The 19,434-nt window shown below is 44.1% G+C and overlaps 1 protein-coding gene across 1 annotated transcript in view; it reads left to right on the top strand.

Moving 5' to 3' along the window:
• The first annotated feature begins 810 nt into the window (after nucleotides 1–810).
• The window catches only part of CTNNBIP1 (catenin beta interacting protein 1), a 38,358-nt gene continuing 19,734 nt past the window's right edge, over nucleotides 811–19,434 (top strand). Inside the window, exons 1-4 of the mRNA XM_063145281.1 lie at nucleotides 811–1,216; nucleotides 15,654–15,736; nucleotides 18,560–18,665; nucleotides 19,245–19,366. Of these exons, the coding sequence (XP_063001351.1) occupies nucleotides 19,271–19,366 (96 nt within the window). The 5' untranslated portion in view covers nucleotides 811–1,216; nucleotides 15,654–15,736; nucleotides 18,560–18,665; nucleotides 19,245–19,270. The remainder of the gene's footprint in view (nucleotides 1,217–15,653; nucleotides 15,737–18,559; nucleotides 18,666–19,244; nucleotides 19,367–19,434) is intronic.

Genomic DNA, 19,434 nt, shown 5'->3' with positions numbered 1-19,434 from the left:
ACAATATTTTATTTATTTATTACATTTTTATACCGCCCAATAGCCGAAGCTCTCTGGGCGGTTCACAAAAATTAAAACCATAATAAAACAACCATCATATTAAAAGCAGTAATACAAAATACAGTATAAAAAAAGCACAACCAGGATAACTGAGCACCCCAACTTCAGTTAGGGTGACCCTATGAAAAGGAGTACAGGGCTCCTGTATCTTTAACAGTTGTATTGAAAAGGGAATTTCAGCAGGTGTCATTTGTATATATGGGGAACCTGGTGAAATTCCCTCTTCATCACAACAGTTAAAGCTGCCCTCTTTTAAATCTGGTCACTCTAGTAGAGCTCCTGCACCTTTAAGTGTGGTGATGAAGGGGGAATTTCACCAGGTTCTCCATATATACAAATGACACCTGCTGAAATTCCCTTTTCTATGCAACTGTTAAAAATACAGGAGCCCTGTCCTCCTTTTCATAGGGTCACCCTACTTCAGTATAAGCCAGCTTCCTATGTTGAATATTGTCTCTTTTCCAGACGGCCAGCGGGGGAGAAGCAGCGACACACCTGCGCGCCTCGCCCCGCCCGCAGGGATTCTACGCCCCGCCCCCTCAGCCCGCCCCGCCCATCACCTCCCTAAGCTCCGCCCGACCCCGCCTTCCTTGTAGCTCCTCCCGCCACTCACCCTTTGGCCCCGCCTTTCCCTTTGGCCCCGCCCACACACACCGAGACAATAACTGCATAAGCTCGGCGAAGCCCCGCCCTTTTCCCGCCTTTTTTTTTTTTTTTTTACTTCAGGTGCGTCGGCCCGCCGCCGCTGCTGCCTGAGGCGACGCGGCTTGCCGCCTCTCAGCGGCTTCGGGCGCTGTTGGGACGCGGCCAGCGGCGGCGGGTCCCTCCCACCCGGAGTCGCCCAGGCGCCTCCTCCGCTCCCCTCCCTCGGTCGCCGCCGCTGTGAGTCACGACGACGGAGGGAGGAGGAGGAGGAGGAAGAAGAAGAGGAGCAGGGGCGGACGCTTTTCCACACACACACACACACCACCCACGCACGCACACACACACCGCTCTCAGCCGGGGCTGCCGCTTTCTCCTCCCTTCGCCGCCGTTTCTCCTCAGCCCTGCTCCCATCCGCCCTTCTCCCGAGGCGGGTAGGGAGCCCGGGGCCAGCTCGAACGGGAGCCCCCCAACAGCCCCGGTTCCCCTCGCCTCGCCGCCGCCGCCGCCTCAGGTAAGTGCCGCTTCTCTCTCTCTCTCTCTCTCTCCCCCCTCCTTTTTTTTTTTTGCCTGGCAACAAAAGGCGACGGGTTCCCCCCTCGGTCCGCTTGGCCGCTCGCGCGCTTGCCCGTTGGTTGGTTGGTTAGTTGGTGGGCTCGCTGGTGCGCGCGCCTCCCTCTCCTCCTCTCTCCCCCCCCTCCACCCGCACCCCGTAACCGTCACTCCCCTCAGCTCGCGCGCGTGCTCTCCCTCTCTCTCTCTCGCTCTCTCTCTCTCGCGCGCGCGCGTCCCTCCGCCAACCGCCGTCCCTCAACTCAACGTTCTCTTCCCTCCCCCACAAGCCATCATGGAGTCACTCTTGCTCTTCTGCCTTCCCCGCGGTCCGCCCAGTAGGCGCCAGCCTCCCACCTCTTCCTTCCCCCTCCTCCCTCCAATCCAGGTCTCTCCCTAAAATCTGGTGGCAAAATAACCATTATTATTGTTGTTGTTGTTATTATTAGTTTGGTCACCGGTACATCTAGGGGGGGTGAGCATATTACCCCAACATTAAAATCACTCCACTGGCTGCCAATGAGTTTATTTATTGTTTATTTATTTAGAACATTTATATACCGCTCCCCATTGAAAAATTTCGGAGCGGTGTACAAGGTAAAATGAAAATAAAAACAGAATAAAACAGTTAAAACAAAATTTAAAAAAGAAGCAAAAATCAGAAATCCAAGGCTGCATGTTAAAGAAAGGCTTCTTGGAATAAAGATGTTTTCAGGAGGCGCCGAAAGGAGTACAAGGTCGGAGCCTGCCTGACCTCCAGAGGCAGGGAGTTCCACAGGAATTAGTACAAAGTACAAAGTGTTGGTCATTACCTTTAAAGCCCTAAATGGTTTGGGTCCAGGTTACCTGCGGGATCGCCTTCTCCCATACGGTCCGCCCTGCACACTCAGGTCCTCTGGGGAGAACTTACTTCAGTCAGCTAAAACTAGTCTGACATTGGTTTCCCAGAGGACCTTTTCTTCTGTCGCCCCCAGATTGTGGAACGGCCTGCCGGAGGAGATTTGTAAAATTAACTCTCTGTGTAATTTTAAGGCAGCTTTAAAGATTATCCTTTTCCGGCAGGCCTATCCAGATCAATGTTAAATCATGAATTTTTAAGATGTATTGATTCCTGTTCTAATGTTGTTCCCTGCCTCGATCCAATCAGAGAGGCGGGTAAGAAATAAATATATTATCATAGAATCATAGAATAGCCGAGTTGGAAGGAGCCTACAAGGCCATCGAGTCCAACCCCCTGCTCAATGCAGGAATCCACCCTAAAGCATCCCTGGCAGATGGTTGTCCAGCTGCCTCTTGAATGCCTCTAGTGTGGGAGAGCCCACAACCTCCCTAGGTAACTGATTCCATTGTTGTACTGCTCTAACAGTCAGGAAGTTTTTCCTGATGTCCAGCTGGAATCTGGTTTCCTTTAACTTGAGCCCGTTATTCTGTGTCCTGCACTCTGGGAGGATCGAGAAGAGATCCTGGCCCTCCTCTGCGTGACAACCTTTTAAGTATTTGAAGAGTGCTCTCGTGTCTCCCCTCAACCTTCTCTTCTCCAGGCTAAACATGCCCAGTTCTTTCAGTCTCTCTTCATAGGGCTTTGTTTCCAGACCCCTGATCATCCTGGTTGCCCTCCTCTGAATAATAATTATTATTATTATTATTATTATTATTTCATTGTTTTCTATTGGCCTTTTTATGTGTTGTTTGTGGAGGGATTGGCAGGGGGAAACCTTATGCTATCTCCAGGATTCGAGGCAGTAAGCCTGTGTGTGCACCAGTTGCTGGGGAACATGGGTGGGAGGGTGCTGTTGCACCATGTCCTGCTTTGTTGGCCCCTGGCTGATGGCTGGTTGGCCACTGTGTGAACACAGCGCTGGACTAGATGGACCCTTGGTCTGATTCAGTATGGCACTTAAGTTCTTAACATGCTGTTTCTATTCAGCTCTGCTCCTACAAAACCATCATTCTAGTCCTTGAAGCACTTATTTTGGTCTTCAGCTCCCCTCAGCTCTCACCCTTGGCTATGCTAGTTAGGAAAACTTCTCTCTTCCTGCCCTTTCTACGTCAGACATTATTTCATACACTTCTATCATTTAGTGTGCAACCCTATTCATGTTTAAACAGGAAAAAGTCCTACAACTCCCAGCATTCCCTAGCCAGACATCCTGCCTGTGGAATGCTGGGAGTTGTAGGGTGTTTTTTTCCCTGTCTAAACATGCATAGGATTGCATGCTAAAAGATTATTTCCCCCTTCCTTTAAGGCAGGGACAGGTGACATGTGGTGTTCCAGATGTTTTGGCCTTCAACTCCCTCACCATTGGCTATGCTGGCTTAGAGTTGGGCCACATGTTGCCCACCCCTGCGTTACAGAAAGAACCTCATAATCACTCTCATCCAAAGTAAAATCGTTTCAAAGCTGTCATGGAATCAGTCTTGCTTCTTCATTTGTGGAGTTCACACAGGGAGCACCAGTCTTTCATCTCTTCTTTCCCCTATTCCTTCAGTTCTTGTTCTCGCCCCAAAATCTGAGGGCGGCCGGTGGTAAAATGACCATCATCGTCGTCATTATTATAGCAGTGTTTTCTATTGATCTGTTTATGTATTGTTTGTGGAGGGCTGGCTGGGAAAACCTTATTCAACTGGTTCAACGTGCTGTTCTCATTGAGCTTTGCCATAATTGCCTGAAAGCCATCATTCTGCCCTAGTCCTAAAAGCAGGGATGGCCCTCCATATGTTTTGGCCATCAACTCCCATCAGCCCTCACCATTGATTATGCTGGCTAGGACTGATGAGGGTTGTTGGCTGAAACATATGGCAGGCAGGCCACAAGCTGACCTTAAGGAATGTGGCTGCCGCATTCCTTCGTGACTTTCCATTGCCAAACCCAGGTATATCAGCTGCCACACATATGCACATTATTTCCAAGGGATGGAAGGTTCTTCCCCTCTTTGCAAAACCCTCCAGATTTCTCCTTTATTGGCAAAAGAAACTATCCCTGTTTGGGGCTACGACTGCAGTAGAACAGAGAACCCATTTCTGCATCCCCTGGTAGCTAGCGCACTGCCCCACTTCCACGCTTGCTTGAGCTTGCTGGCAGCTCTGCCAGACTCCTCCGTGGATGGAGCAACCTGCTCTGAGCAATCTGCGATTCGTGCATATTTGCACGCCAGGGTGAGAAAGGTCTCTTGGCTCATATGGAGCCTTAGGATTCTCCTGCATCTGTGGATTCTCACACAACCAAGCTACATGGCACAAGCCAGTCAAGGCACAGGCCTCCCAAAGACGAAGGTGCCAGTCTTGGCTAGGAAACCGCACACATACCAGTGAAAGGATCCTTTTGGGGAAGGCCCACAGGTCAGTGGTAGAACAAGTGATCTGATTCAAGACAGCTTCCTGTGTTCCTGTCTAGCAGCCTCTTGCCACACCCTTTCCCAGTCTTCTCCAGCATGTTGGCACTCTGTTGTATTTTTAGGTGTACACTTAGAACACCTGAATGTACGTTTAAAATGTAAACTTGTCAAAGGCATGTCTCATCACTTCACAGGGCGCTCTGATGGATTGAAAATCCTTGCTGAAGTTTCACTTGGTGTTAAACTCAGGGTGTCCTGCTTAATATGCAAAATTACCCTCATTTTAATTTTTCATTCCTTCTTTCTCACTTTCAGGCACTACTTCCTAATGGCCATCTCATGTGTTGTAGGAAAAGAGTGGTCTTGTTTCTCCCCCAGTTTATTGACAATCCCATAATGTTCAAACTCATAATATTACGCGTTCTGCATGCGTACAAATGTACTGCAAAGGTATACCTCATAGTTCCCATGCCTGTTGTTCTTATATGTTGGTATTCATATATCCCCCATTCCAGATCCAAAAACTGGCTTCCCCAACCTGCTGCCCTCCTCTGTTGAACTATAACTCCCAGCATGCCTGAGCCTTGCTGGTTGGGGCATGTCGAGAATTGTAGTCCAACACATCTGGAGGGCAACAGGTTGAGGAAGACTGCACTATGGAAACATGCATTTTGATAAATCTGTGAAGGAGCTCTTAGTCACTCATTCTCTTTCACTTAAACGTCCCCCCTTCCCCATACACACACCACAGGACAATCTTGTGTGCTCTTAAGGCAGTTACCATCATATTTCTCTTAGGGTGCATCTTCAGACTATTTAATGTATTAGTCCCCTTTAACCACTTTTTATACACTTAATTTGCACGCCAGAGTTGGCGTGCAAATTTAAGTTGATTAAAAAGTAGCAAGCAGGGATATACCCTGTATGGTGGTGGGGAGATAGTCTATGGGAAAGTAGGTGCTCTAATCCTAGTTGGCAACTGTCAGTATGGAAGCAGGGAATTGTGGTTCTGGGGGGGTCATGTATGTGGTGTAAATATGTGCCCACCCCCATTATTTAGAGCTCATCATGCCTACTCAAATTTACTTAGTTTAGTTGGGCCATGCCACATTCATTTTCTCCCAATAACTACATTTTTTATCAATGATATTTTCTCACAAGGTTAATGCAGAATGTCCCCCTTGCTTAGTATTAGATATGAGATGTGTTGTTTTATAGCCTGAACCAAATTCACCTACTGAAAAACTGAGATGGGCATTATAATGCTTGATATACGCATTCTGGTCAAATTTTTGGATATGAAAGTAAATCTTGGCTCATGCGTACAATAGTGTTTTCATTGTATGCATGAATAATTCAAGCAGCGCCCTTGTGTTTACTCTTGTTATGTTCAAAAAGACTCATTGGAAATGATATTTTTATTATTATAAAAATATAAATGATATCGCCTTCTCCCATATAGTCCGCTCCACAAACTCAGGTCCTCTGGGGTGAACTTACTTCAGTTAGCTAAAACTAGGCTGACATCAGTTTCCCAAAGGACCTTTTCTTCTGTCGCCCCCAGATTGTGGAATGGCCTACCGGAGGAGATTCGTAAAATTAACACTATGTGTGATTTTAAGGCAGATTTAAAGACTAGCCTTTTCCGGCAGGCCTATCCAGATCAATGTTAAATCATGATTTTTTAAGATGTATTGATTCCTGTTCTAATGTTGTTCCCCGCCTCGATCCAAAGGGAGAGGTGGGTAAGAAATAAATTTATTATTATTATTATTATATGCAGTGCATCCATTTTGGACACTTGCTGTCCATATAATCTACGTTATGGAATGTGTATAAACTCAATTTTTTTCTCTCACAAGGCTGTGTAAGTTTTAACAGGTAACAGTAATTTATTATCAAGTGGCTGATTAATGTTAAGCTATGAATGGGGGAAGCTTGTTTGCGATGCTTGCTTCACAGCAGCAGCAGGGGAAAGAGAAGAAAACGCAAATGATTGGGGAAGTGATCTGCCTCTGAGTTCCACTGGATGTGGAAGTGAGAGGTAGATTGGCAAGACAAACCTGCATCTTTCGAGCTTGGGAATTGCTACTCAGGAGATTCCAACATCAAAAGCCCACAGAAGTCGGCATTAACTTTCCAATTTTAGCCTGGCAGTCTGAAGTTGTGGTATAACTTGCGTTTATATAATTTTTACTTTATTAATTGCATTTGTATACTGCCCCATAGCTGAAGCTTTCTAATTATGTTTGTAAGAGCACATAATGCTCTTACAAACATAAAACATGATTGCGTATGGTTCACATACCTGTCTAGATCAGTGTAATCGTTTAATTTTCAAGCATCTTTCAGCTGGTGTTGATGTAAACATTGGCCCTGAAATAACTGTTTACATTAGGAAGGCATTATCCAGTCGCAGAGGACAGACTTAAGTTGTCTTGCGCCATTTACAATAACGATGGCAGAGAGATCAATTGTTAAAATAAAAGCAGCTCTGGCTTCATAAAGGCATTTTCCTTCAGTATATGAGACAGTGAAACTCAATTCTTTTCATCAGTAAAACCTTTAAAGAGTAACTGCTGTATTAAATTCTGATTAAACACTGGAGAAAGGGTCTGTCTTAATCATATGCATTAAGCCTCCAGAAATCCTCAAAGTGTAATTACTGATGCACAATGAAGTTTTGGTAACTAAGATGTTTATGTGGGTTAATCGTGGTATGCATTGAACAATCTTTGCTCAGTTACTGTGCAAGACTGGTCTGGCAAATGTTCTGCTGGACATAGACACCCCTGAATAAGTCAAGCTGATAAGTATTTAACATAATTAATGTTAATCCCGCATAAATTGAGTTTATGCAGTGATTAATTTGCAAGCTATGGAACAAAGCTTAGTAGTCACTCATATGACTCTTCAGCCTTATATCAATTTCTCTTTCTCCCCACCTCCAATACTTATGCAGTAATTTAGCATTGATTAAGCCTTTGTATAGCCATTGACTGGAAGATTTCAGCAGTGTATCTTTAAATTCGGTGCTAACAAGTTTGTTAAAAGAAAATTTCTGTTGCAAAGTAAGCTATTCCTTTAGGCTTATTCTGTTGCAGAACAGTTGTACACGTAACATGTCTGGAAAGGAAGGAAACTACACCCTGCTTAGGATACTTCCTTCCCTGCCTTTTTTGGTTGTAGTTAATATTAATAAACACACAATTGCAGGTGGGAAAATATTTCAATAGAAACATAGAATAGTAGAATTGGAAGGGGCCTATAAGGCCATTGAGTCCAACCCCTTGCTCAATGCAGGAATCCATCCTGAAGCGTACCTGATAGATTAGTCTGCAGTTTAAGGTGTAAACTTTTGAATTAGTGGAGCACTCAGGAGATTCATGTGGCATCAACTTCCAGCCATCCAAAAATCAACAATGAATAGCTTGTTCTAATTCGTTTAACAAGTGTCTTGTGCTTCCTGTTTCGTTTTAATAGTGTCAAGGTATTGAAGCTAATTATGCTGAACTTTGTAGAATGCTTTAGTTAGTTTGGAAAACTCCGGGGCCCATAACTTCATTGTTTAGGAATTAGAAATACCTTTTCTAACTGGAGTCTGAACGACTTCAAAAGATATTGGAGAGAGGTAAAGGAATGAGTTCGCAACAATTAAAATGGCCGGCATGTTTTATAGGGAACAATGCAAGAACCAGCGTGGTGTAATGGCTAAAGTGTTGGACTGGGAGATGGGAGATCTGGGTTCTTAGTCTCCACTCAGCCATGGAAACCAACTGGGTGACTTTGGGCCTGTCACAGCCTCTCAGCCCAACCTACCTCACAGGGTGGTTGTTGTGAGGTTAAAATGGAGAGGAGGATTATGCATGCCACCTTGAGTTCCTTGGAGGAAAAAAAAGGTGGGATATAAATGCAATGATAAGTGCAATAATAAAAAAATCTATCACAAAAACAATTAAATCCGTTGTAAAGTGTGCCCATGTTTTGCTCACATCGAATGTTGACCTTCCTCAGGTTTTATGGCTTTCTTGATTAACTCTTAGTAGTATCTGTCAGAATCAATTTTTTTAAGGTTTTGGCATGATTAATAATTTGCCATATGTGTACGAGCAACCAAAATACGTCCCAGTTGCTTCTGTGATGTCAGCAAGAAAATTAAGCTGTTGTACATACTTTCCAAGCTGTTCAACTATTTGAGAGCACCTTCGATGTGCCCAGAAGTAAAGTATAACACATGCACAGCTTGTAAAAATGAACAGAAATATTACCCCTCCCCCAAAATGGAAGGGGACCACTAGAAAAGCCTTGATTGCCATTTTTTTTACCATTGTGGACAAAATCAAAGTAAGTTGTCAAATCCCTCTGGATATTTCATAACAGGTCACAAATCTCACAGTTGTGTTCATTTTTGTGTTCTAAACAAGGCTCATTTATTTATTTTTATTTATTTATTTATTACATTTTTATACCGCCCAATAGCTGAAGCTCTCTTATGCGCTTATCTCATGCGCTTGCATGCTGCCAAGTCTTTTCAGGTGAGACACTTGCCAAGACCTTTACTCTAACTGCTCTGTGATACATAGGTAAATGGGAGTAAACGAGACTGTCCATTATGTGCTGGGAAATGTTTTTGTTCTTGTCTATAAGACTGATAAATGGGCAAGATTCTTCTGTATACTTCTGGAAGTTTTCTGTTATCTCTTCTCACTATGTGCATCTCCTCATAGTCCCATATCCCCTTTGCAGGAAAAATCCTCTTGCATATGTGTGCCTTCACAGGCATGCTTACAGTAGCGTTTTGCATCCTGGTTGTAATTTTAGAATGTATCTGCGTGATCGACTTAGGACAGTGGTCTTCAATTGATCCAGACCCGAGATCCACCTCGGACTCCCAGCCTGCAACATGGGACCCACTTTTACAACTTTCTCCATGACCAACATGGTGGCAACAGCTTTGCTGCAACCCATCTAGACTGATCTCACGACCCACTTTTGGGTTGTGACCCACCAGTTGAAGACCACTGTTTTAGGGCATATGTGTATAATCCTGAAAGATTACATGGTCATATGTTTGAAGGTACTTTGGCAGAGTCACCAGTCCATTGCTGGGCTTCCGCTCATTGTGGCAACGATTTGTATTTCTCCTACCTGTTTTGAGGCTTTCTGCGAGATGGTAACTCTTAAAAGAGCAGGCGTCGTGGTGTATCAATTACAGGTGTTACTGTAATGGCTAGAAAGAACTTGGCTTTACAAATACAATATTGGGCTCTGTCCCACTTTTTTTCTGTTTTGTCATTCTCATAGAATGTAGCATAAATTCCTCTTTAAAGAAGCATAGTTGTCTTTGATTTGTGACAAGATATCCCGTCCCTTACCAAAAATGTCTGAAAGCTGAACAAACCCGAATAGACTGAAATATTGCACGGGTGCTTTGAAATGGCACCTGGTGTGTCTCGTACAATATGGTACAAATGCAGCTCTGTTTTATCTAAGTATTCCGGTTGCATATTTAAGCCTGAAGTTCTACTTCTCTTATCCGGAATTAACACCGGCTTTTAAAACGCTAAAAACACTGGTGGAATATAATAGAAGCAGCCTTTCTCTGCTGACAGCGTGATGTTGGCAAAAAATGTAATAGGCTGCATATGTCTTAAGGACAGAAGAGAGTAACAAGTTCTACAATAATTCACAGTTAACCTGACTCCGTGTGGTCAGACAAAATTACCTAGGGGAGTTCTTGAATTTGACTGCATTAATGTTCTCGATGTGTTTTGAAATCTTTTCATGAAAGAAGCTATAGAAATGCAAAGATCATAAGCAGGAAAGGAAAAATTTTCCTATTTGGGTTTATAAACTGCAAGATATAGATGGCTGCAGGTTTCCCCCCCCCTTCCTCTTTTCATGAGAACTGTAAAAGCTTTGTCTAAAACCTGAATTAGCCACTTGAGGACCCTGGTTGGAAGCAACCATTGGAGAATTCAGTTTGAAGTCAAATGTAACTGCAATCTTACACCAAGAGGCTTGAGAGTCCCTGAGAAGCTTGACATATTCCAAAAAAGACAAGACATTAAATATTCCAGATCTTACTGTTCAATTATAAATGGATAAGTGTTATGGATTCTGCATCACTGGCATCCCTCCAGGGAGGTGAATTAATGCAGTCTCCAGCTGCCTGTGGTTGAAGGTCATGAATCTTATTCAATAAAAACAAAATAATCGGAAGTGTGGAGATGGGTTTTCTCATTTCAGTGCTCCAACGTTCATTGAAAGATCTCCTTATAAGTTAAAGGTGCAGCATCCTCTTGTACCCTCTCAGTCTGACCATCCTGTAACCATTAAAGCTCCCTGTGTTGCTACAGAGGTTATGGAAGGTATCTTAGCGGATGCCCGCAATCTCGGAAGCATCCATTCATCCAATGCAAGGCAGGAAGAGCGACAGAGGCGTTCTTCACCTCCTCATCCTCCCGCCCTGCAAATATTGCTAGTTGGGCTTCTTTTGCCTGTTTAGCGAGGCTGCTTCGAAGTGGGAGGGAAGGAGGTTGGAAGAAGCTCAGGATAATTTGTACCCTGGCTTCGCTAGTCTCTTCCCCTCCCCACCCAGGTTGTGTTTCCATGTTCAGAGAGGCAACCAGCATGGTTCTTTTCACAGCAGCTACAAGAGGAAGTAATCTGGGATCAGATATCCGCCTCTCCCTTTCAATGTCCGAGCACTCTCTCCGATCTCAGAGGGATTTTACGAGCCATCCTATGGTCCCTGGGTCACTCCCCAGAGACCTTAGGATCACACTCTTTTAATCTTGTGTAACAACATTGCCAGTTTAAGGAATTGTTCAAAGCTGGGTTTTTTAACTCACACTTGCATGATGCTTGTAAAATTACTCTTTTCTTTTTCCTCTGCTTCTATTGCCTGTTAAGCCTTTGCTCTAGACAAATGGCTTCCCAACTGAGATTCTCCCCCCCCTCCCCGGAATCTCTCTGTGAAGATATCAGTAATATCAGGCAAGCTTCCCTAAAAACTTGTTGCCTATCTCTAGATAATAGGCAGCTGCAGGAAAGTGCTTCTAGGGCATGCTCTTGGTTGGAGGGCCCAGCAACTATGTCTAGTGTCCCACATGAACCATGTGTGCCATAGAATATGTCCCAGAATCCTCTGCAACATGGTGGAATTCTGTAACCGATGTGGCAGGAGTCCCTCCACAGACAAGTCAGTGTAGAAAGGGTTTTCTGGAGGTTGGAAAATCTCTACTCTAGAATAGCATCTAAAAGTTGTGGATACTCTTAAACAGCTGGTATTCTTGGTGGAGTTGAAAGAGGGGGAGATGTGCATTGGTGCCTTACAAAGAACAGGTAAGATAGGACCCTCCCCCAAGTGGCTTATAATCCAAAACTGTCACAGTAAAGCAGAGGAAGGGGGAAACGGAGCTGTGGGTAAACAGGGGAAATGGCATTTTTTAAATTACAGGTAGCTTGGCTTCGTTAAAATAGATCAAGGGTGGGCAACTTGTGGCCCTCCAAATGTTTTGGTTTACAACTCCCATGATGGCTAGGGTGGCCAAGGCTGATGTGAGGTGTAGGGCAAAACATCTGGAGGGCCACAGGCTGCCCACACTTCCAATAGATGTACAGCACGGTTAAATAGTTAAAAGTTATATGTTAAGCATTTAATATGTTTACTTTTTTTTTTGTATATTCAGTTTACGACTGGCAATTTGCTGCACATAAAATACCAGATGCGAAATAGGTGAGGGTGACCTACCTGTGGTGAAGTCCTGCAAACTTAGTCAGGTCCACTTTGTCCAGGATTTGCGCCAAGAGTCTGAATCACTTCACTGCATGCGCACACTTAGTTCTGCTTCGCTCTGTGATACACGGCAACTAGCAGAGTGGTCACGGACACACCTTTCATGTACAACTCAGTGACCTAGACTAGCCTTCCCCAACCTGGTGCCCTCCAGATGCATTGGACTACAACTCCCTCCAAAGCTTGGGATGCTGGGAGTTGTAGTCCATTGCATCTGGAGGGCACCAGGTTGAGGAAGTCTGATCTACAACATTAGAGAGAGAGAGAGAGCGCGCACAATGCTACTGTGCCGGAAATGGTGTTTTTTAAATATTAGCTTCGGCTATTGGGCGGTATAAAAATGCAATAAATAAAATAAATTTCCTTCATGATGACAAAGCAAAATCTCTTTAAAACATTATTTTGCACATCCTGACCTGAATGTCCTGCAAGGTGGTCGCTAGTACTTCACTGATGCTATCGAAATATCGGTAAGTACTAGCAGGCCATTAATTCCAGATTCCACAAATGGAGAACTGAGGCTGGCGTTACCCAGCAAATCCACGGCTGAGCTCCCCGTGGAATTCAGCTCTGACTCCCGCTAGGGCTCTCTGTGAACTGTATAATGAGCAAAGCCACAGGCCCCGGTGGCGGTTCAGCTGTTGTACAGCTGTCTTGCTAAGCATTGCTGCTTGCTTTTGAGACCTTAGTCATCTAAACACACCCCATATCCCCCACCCCAAAATATCCTGTTACGGAGTATTTTTGGATTCCGTTCCTTGGGAGAACATGTGTAGCGGAACATTTCAGATTTTTAGTTGAAATGAAAATCCTTAAGCGTGGCCTTCGAGTCCTTGGGATCAAGGACTCGGGGCTTTGTGCTTCACTCTGTAATTGACTAGGTTTGTGACTTTGAATCTGTCCATTGGAACTCTGGGTTTCACTTTTCCCACTTGTAACATATGGATTTCTGGGACAAGAAAATGCAGGTAAATGGGTTGGATTCACGCTTAAGTTAGTCCCACTGACTAACCTCAGTCCCACTGATTTCAGCATGACCAAAGCATGGATTAACAGAGTCTGGATCTGACCCAATATATTTTAACAAACCGAAAACTGAATCCAGCGAAGAGGAGGGGTTGACCATCTTTTTGTAGTCATTTTCCTAGCCAGATGTATTGGGACCTGTCTGGGACTTGTCTTTCCGAGATATGTGTGAGTCTCTTTAAAGTCTCTTTAATCAACAGACTGTTGTCCTGTTGCATTGAGGCTGGATCTCAGTCTGCAGTTTATATCTAAGATGCTTTGCTATTTAGCTATAGACAGGGAAATGTTTGCTTGTTAGTAGATGCTGTGGGTTGTTGGTTCAAGTGAAGTTTTCCTGTTCTTACTTAAGGAAATGCAAGTTAATGCTTCTTTTGTTTGTTTTAAAGGAGTGCTTGATTAGTTTATTTACTTCTAGTCCTTCCTCCTGTGTTCTGCTGTGGAGATTTTTGTTTGTTGATGTTGTTGTTGTTGCAAGAATCCCTGCTGCAGTATCCCCTCTTTATTCTGGGGATTAGTTTGGCATCTTTTCCAGATGGTTTGTGGGATAGAAGAAATGAGCTGACACTTGGGATTACCAATCTCTGCCTTCTGATTAAAACCAACATGTGTGTTTTCCTCAAATCAGTCTTTTTTTTTTAAAAAAAAGTGTGTTCTGAGGAGCCTTGAGGTTGCTTGGAAGCTTCTTCAGTTAACTGATCAATAACGGCAGACAAGCTTGCCTGGGTGACAGCTTGCCCTCCTGCCACTGAACTTCCCTGAGCTTTATAGCTATAGTGGAGCTCTGGGTGTGGTTTAGGAGATGCACTCTGGTCTCATTGTCACCCTGCAAATTACTAGCAAGCTTGGCCAAAGATGAATGTGCCTCACATCCTCTTCTAGAACACACAGTGGTTCTGCAGCGGGAACACAGAAGTTTCCTAGGCAGACAAATGGATGGGGAAATGAGAGAGGATGTTTTAAACTCACTGATTTAAATCCCAGACCTCTAGATTTTGCTTTGCAGTGGCAATACAGGGTGTGTCCTATAGTTATAATTGATGGTGATTGATATAACATTGGTGGCTGAGGCAAACTTGTGTGTAGACTATACCACTTCAGGCTGCAGATAGGGGCTCACTTAATAGAACTTCCATCCATGCGAAGATAAGCTCCCCACACATAGAAAGCAAGCCTGTTGGGGAGAGTCTTAGAACCACAACAGTGTCTCAGATATGTGTGGGGAATCTTGTGTGTGTATGCATGGAACATCACATCATGTGAGCCCCCACCTGCCATATGAAATTGTACTCTTCAGAAGTGGGTTTACCTCCTCATTTGCTGTTCTGAGAACAAAGTATTTCTTCATGTCATTACAGCAACTTACCACAACAATCCTTTGTCTCAAGCCTGGTGTCTCTTAACAAGGGGATTAGCTCATGCTTTTGAACTACGCCTGATCTTAGCATGTTCTAGCACTGAAATATGGAATGTCAGTCAGAAAGGAAAATGCTCCTGTCTCCCAGGATTGTCCCTATGCTGAAAGCAGGAAGCCACCTAGCTATATGGACTACATACTGGTTTGACTATCACCCAAGTGACCAAGTACATCCACATATGGGAATGCACATAGAGAGTGAAAGAGTTGAGCAGGGTATCAAATGAAGTGTATGAATGCATCCAGCCCCTGAAATCTCAGTCTGTGCTTTGCATGCCTTCTTTGAAATAACAACAGGATAGCTAGCTCTTCCACCCCACCCACCCCCAGACAAGTTGAGCTGTAAAGGTTAGAATGCTCTCACTTCCGTTAAGACTTCAACATATTCCTTAGTGGGGACTAAGAACCCATATTCAACGTGCACATAGCCAGTATTTAAGCTTTATCTGGGGCTATAATCTCTGGACAAAAATTAAGAGACATTTTATTGCTGTGTCATATGTCTGACTGCTCTGTTGAGCGATTGTAAGCAAAATGTCGCTTTAAAACAGGAATCTCTTTCCTCCTGCTTGGCTGCTGAGTTGCATATAAAGGAATTTACCTTCGTTTGATTATCCTCTGATTTCTAGTGATGGAAGCTTTCCTCCAGTACCTGAGACATTTTAATTTGCATTTTAGAACAAAACGTATTGAAACTGGGGTACGAAGAGGGCGGAGGCAACTCGTGCTCTGCATTACGATAACCCTGGAATGAATCCAGGATACCTAAAGTACCTTGATCTATTTTAGGTTGTATCTGAACATCAATACTTTGTCTCCACAGGGTGGCTTCTTCTTTTTTGCTGGTGTCTCCAGGCTGGGATAGTAGATCAGAACCAAGCTTTTTTCCCCACCTTACGGAGCCAGGTAAGCTGTGTTAAATATTCTTTAACAGCCTGAGCCCAATATCTTGTCCTGAGTTCTGGTGCCCAGCACCAAAGTGGTTATTACTCTTTGAGGCAACCTCTTGTAAAACAACTCTGCTACAATGCTAGGTATTAATGGTGTGTCTGTACCCTCAAAGCATGTCGTTGCCTTTGTAGAAATAGCTGGGCCAGGAACGTTTTGGTCATAGAAATAAAGTTTCAAGGCTCGAAGTGATCAGTAAGTGTGGTCTTTCCATTATTGTCCATCATGCATGTTACGGGGGTGGTGTAGAGAAAAGACTTGGGCAGGTGAGCTTGCAGGAGGATCTGCCCACGGACTGGATCTGTGCTTTCCCAGCCATGCATCTCTCTCTCCCTCTTCCTTTTGTGCAGCACTGCTGTTACAATGCCAAGAATATAACTTGGTTCCAATGTGTTCTGTATTAGAAGGCAGTGGCCAGCTAGCCTTCGCACAGGTGGCTGGGGAGTGCATTATGCCAGTGCTCTAGCGTCTGTGTTGGCTTCATGTTGTCCTTGGGGCTGGCTTCAGTGTGCTGGTTGAAATGACTCGGGCAGTACATATCCAAGATACCACTGTCATCCCTGTGCCCCATATCGATGCCTCAAATAGACTAGTAATGACCTTTTAAGTACATGCACCCAGTTAGGACTGCAAGAGCGTGTAGAAAGATGCTGTGGTGGCTGACCTTCAGTTGTTGTTATTATTAACAATGTTCATATACCGCTTCTCATTTGAAACAAATCCCAAAGTGGTTGCCAAAGAATAAAAGCCAACAACAAGGAAACAAACAATGAAAACAGACCACGTATACACTCACAATAGTGCCACGAGGCTGGTTCAGAGATAGTTCACGGTTGGGGGGGATAGCTAAAGATGTTTTTATTGAATGCCTGAAACACACCAGCATTGAAACTTGTTGTACACCTGAGAGGGTCTCATTCCACAAGACGGGCGCCACTGAAAAGAAGACCTGTCTCCATGTCAGTGTGACACGGAACTCTGTGGCGTGCAACACAGCCAGCAGATCTACTGTTCTACAGTTACAGGACTACTTTCCCTTGAAGGCTCAACGTAGCAAGAGTTCTTGAGTATCTTCTGAAAGTGATGTAAAATGTCTACCAAGAGCAGAATGGGATAGCATCCTTTGATAATATTTGGCCATGAAACATGTTTTGAAATGCATATGTCTAATCTCCCACTATCTCCTCCTACTCCCATTTTGCTGTGCCCTCAAAATGGTCAGAACCCATATAGCTAAAAGGACCAGAGGAGGTGGATTAGCATGAGTGTTCATCATTAGTCTTCCTCGGGGCGACCTTTTGGTCTATTTTTGGCAACTTTTGCCCTTGCATAGACCGTGCTTCAAGGTCTCTGTATTAGAAAAAGTTCCATCTTTTGTCTAAATAATGGTAGACTTGGAATAATGTTGTAAAAGTTCTCCTGTGATTACTTCACGATCTAGTATATCTTTGAGGTGCAGGGTTTGAGTTATCATCTTTATCGGACTAACATGTTGGCACTGCAGGAAAAAAATGCTATCCAGCTGCAGCCTGAAATGAATCATAACTACAGTGGTTTCAGTGTCCTTACTTACCTTCTCCTTTACACTTATTTTCATGCCTTCAACCTGTCCCTGGTTAGAAATGAAGTGAAAAGGTTTGCTGCATTCAGCTTAAATTAGCCTGCTGCATTGTGCAAAATTAGTTGGGGTGGGGGGCTGTCCTTGTAGGTGCTGCCACCTGCTGGAAGATGAAGCAAGAAATATTCTTTTCTTTTCATTTTCATACCTATTTATTTTAGTTTTCACCTGTTTGTGAAATGAAGTGCCTTACTGATTAGTTTTCAAAGTAACTTTGTTCAGTAATGTCCACTATAATGTGCTGGGATATATAATATGCTTGGAAAACTTGTACAGCTAACATCTTTTCTCCCCACCCTTCCCATAATAGATTTTAAACACGGGATAAATCAATAGGCGTTTTAAAAGTACCTAGACGTTAGCAGTTCTCCAACATAGAGAGTTTCATAACTGTGGAACAGCCACTGAAATCACCACTTCCTGGGTCATTGTTGGACAAAGTGAGATCCTGGGTAGTCTAGTCAAGTTTCTTAGGTCACATGAGAAACAGCTGCTTGGCCTTGAAGGAGTTCAGATTAAAACATCTGATGGTGCCAGGAAGGTGTAACCTATGCCATCTTGCTGTAACTTGCAGTGTTTCTGGCAAGAAATGCTTCCTCTAAGATCCAGCCCATCTTGATGCCGTTGGAGAGTTTGTTTATCAGGTGATAGGTCTACGTGTCTAGGTCCCTGTTCGTTGAATTTCTTGTGGTCTGTTCACAAAATGTTCAGGATGGGGCTTTTGATGGATATTTATACTCTTTTAAAAGAAATTTCCATCTTTATCTCCAAATATGCATTCTCTAGGATGCAGGATGCATGTAGCCCCACTGTATTTCCCTGCTGCCACCCCTGGATTTCCCACGACAGCAAAAATCACTGTCGTTTTTGCTGCTGCCATGGTGACAAATACAGGAGTGCGGTTCAGTCTCTGTCCCCTATAAATTGCTCAGCCCTGCTACAGAAAGGATATTGTAATTTATTCCAGGTAGAGATTAATTAGCTGAGGGCAATTGGCAAACAGGAGACCAATGGGCATGATTTTCCATTGGTTTAAATAGTTGTACATAGTTTGTCAGACTGTAATAACACTCTACTTTTTTAAGGAAATGCTGTAGAAATTGCAAGGCATCTAAACCAACACCGGATACTTGTTTCAGTCCCTCTTTGTGTGTTTATTGCAGGTGGTGCCCTACATGCTTTCCCACGGTCCGTATTGCATCTCTGATTCTTCCTTCCTGGCCATTCTTGACTGAACGTTCCTATAGCCTGAGGTTACTAGGCGAGCAGGTAATGTTGGCACTTGCTCTGTCACACCATTCTTTGCTCCTTTCCTCTCTCTGAACTGCGATCAGTCCTGTGTGGTTTGAAGAAATGGAAAGGTGGCATGAATTGGGCCATTAGGAATTCATAATGGTGGCTTTGATCGAGCTAGCAACCAGGTTAAATGCTTTGGGAAAGCTCCTGTTTGCCCAGTAAAGGGACTTCACTTGCTTTAGGTGTTGGACCCTATTGGTGTGCACTCAGGGCTGTGACACTGTAACGTGTTCTCCTGTCATCTCCTGCCAAATACTTTCTTTCCCCAAGAAGGAGCTGTAAAACATTTCCTCCCTATGGAAAATGAACTTGTTGGTTTTATGAGACTGCCGTTCTAGCTGAATCCTCCCAGGAGATCCAGCATAATTAACTTATCCATGACTTTCCCTAGCAGAGTTGAACAGCTTCCATGGAGGAACTAGTTCTGACGAGTCAGCTTCTATCGGCAGGATAATGATGGTTTTAACAATAAGATTCAGTAACTTTCCTTGTCTGTTGCTCATTATAGCAAACCGTTTTTCCCATTCCCTTTTGTTGCTGTCAAATATCTAGGAGTCTCAGGAACTGGGAAGAGGGGAATGAACCGTGAGGGTGTCCCCGGGAAGAGTCCGGAGGAGATGTATATTCAGCAGAAAGTGCGAGTCCTGCTTATGCTTCGGAAGATGGGATCAAATGTAAGTATTGTGGGCAGCCTTGCGGACAAGCTCACAAGTCCCGAATTTTTACCAGCTTTCTAGAACAC

The sequence above is a fragment of the Elgaria multicarinata genome, chromosome 20, assembly GCF_023053635.1.
Source record: "Elgaria multicarinata webbii isolate HBS135686 ecotype San Diego chromosome 20, rElgMul1.1.pri, whole genome shotgun sequence".
Classification (NCBI taxonomy): Eukaryota; Metazoa; Chordata; class Lepidosauria; order Squamata; family Anguidae; genus Elgaria; species Elgaria multicarinata.
This window is presented reverse-complemented; position numbering and strand designations above follow the sequence as displayed.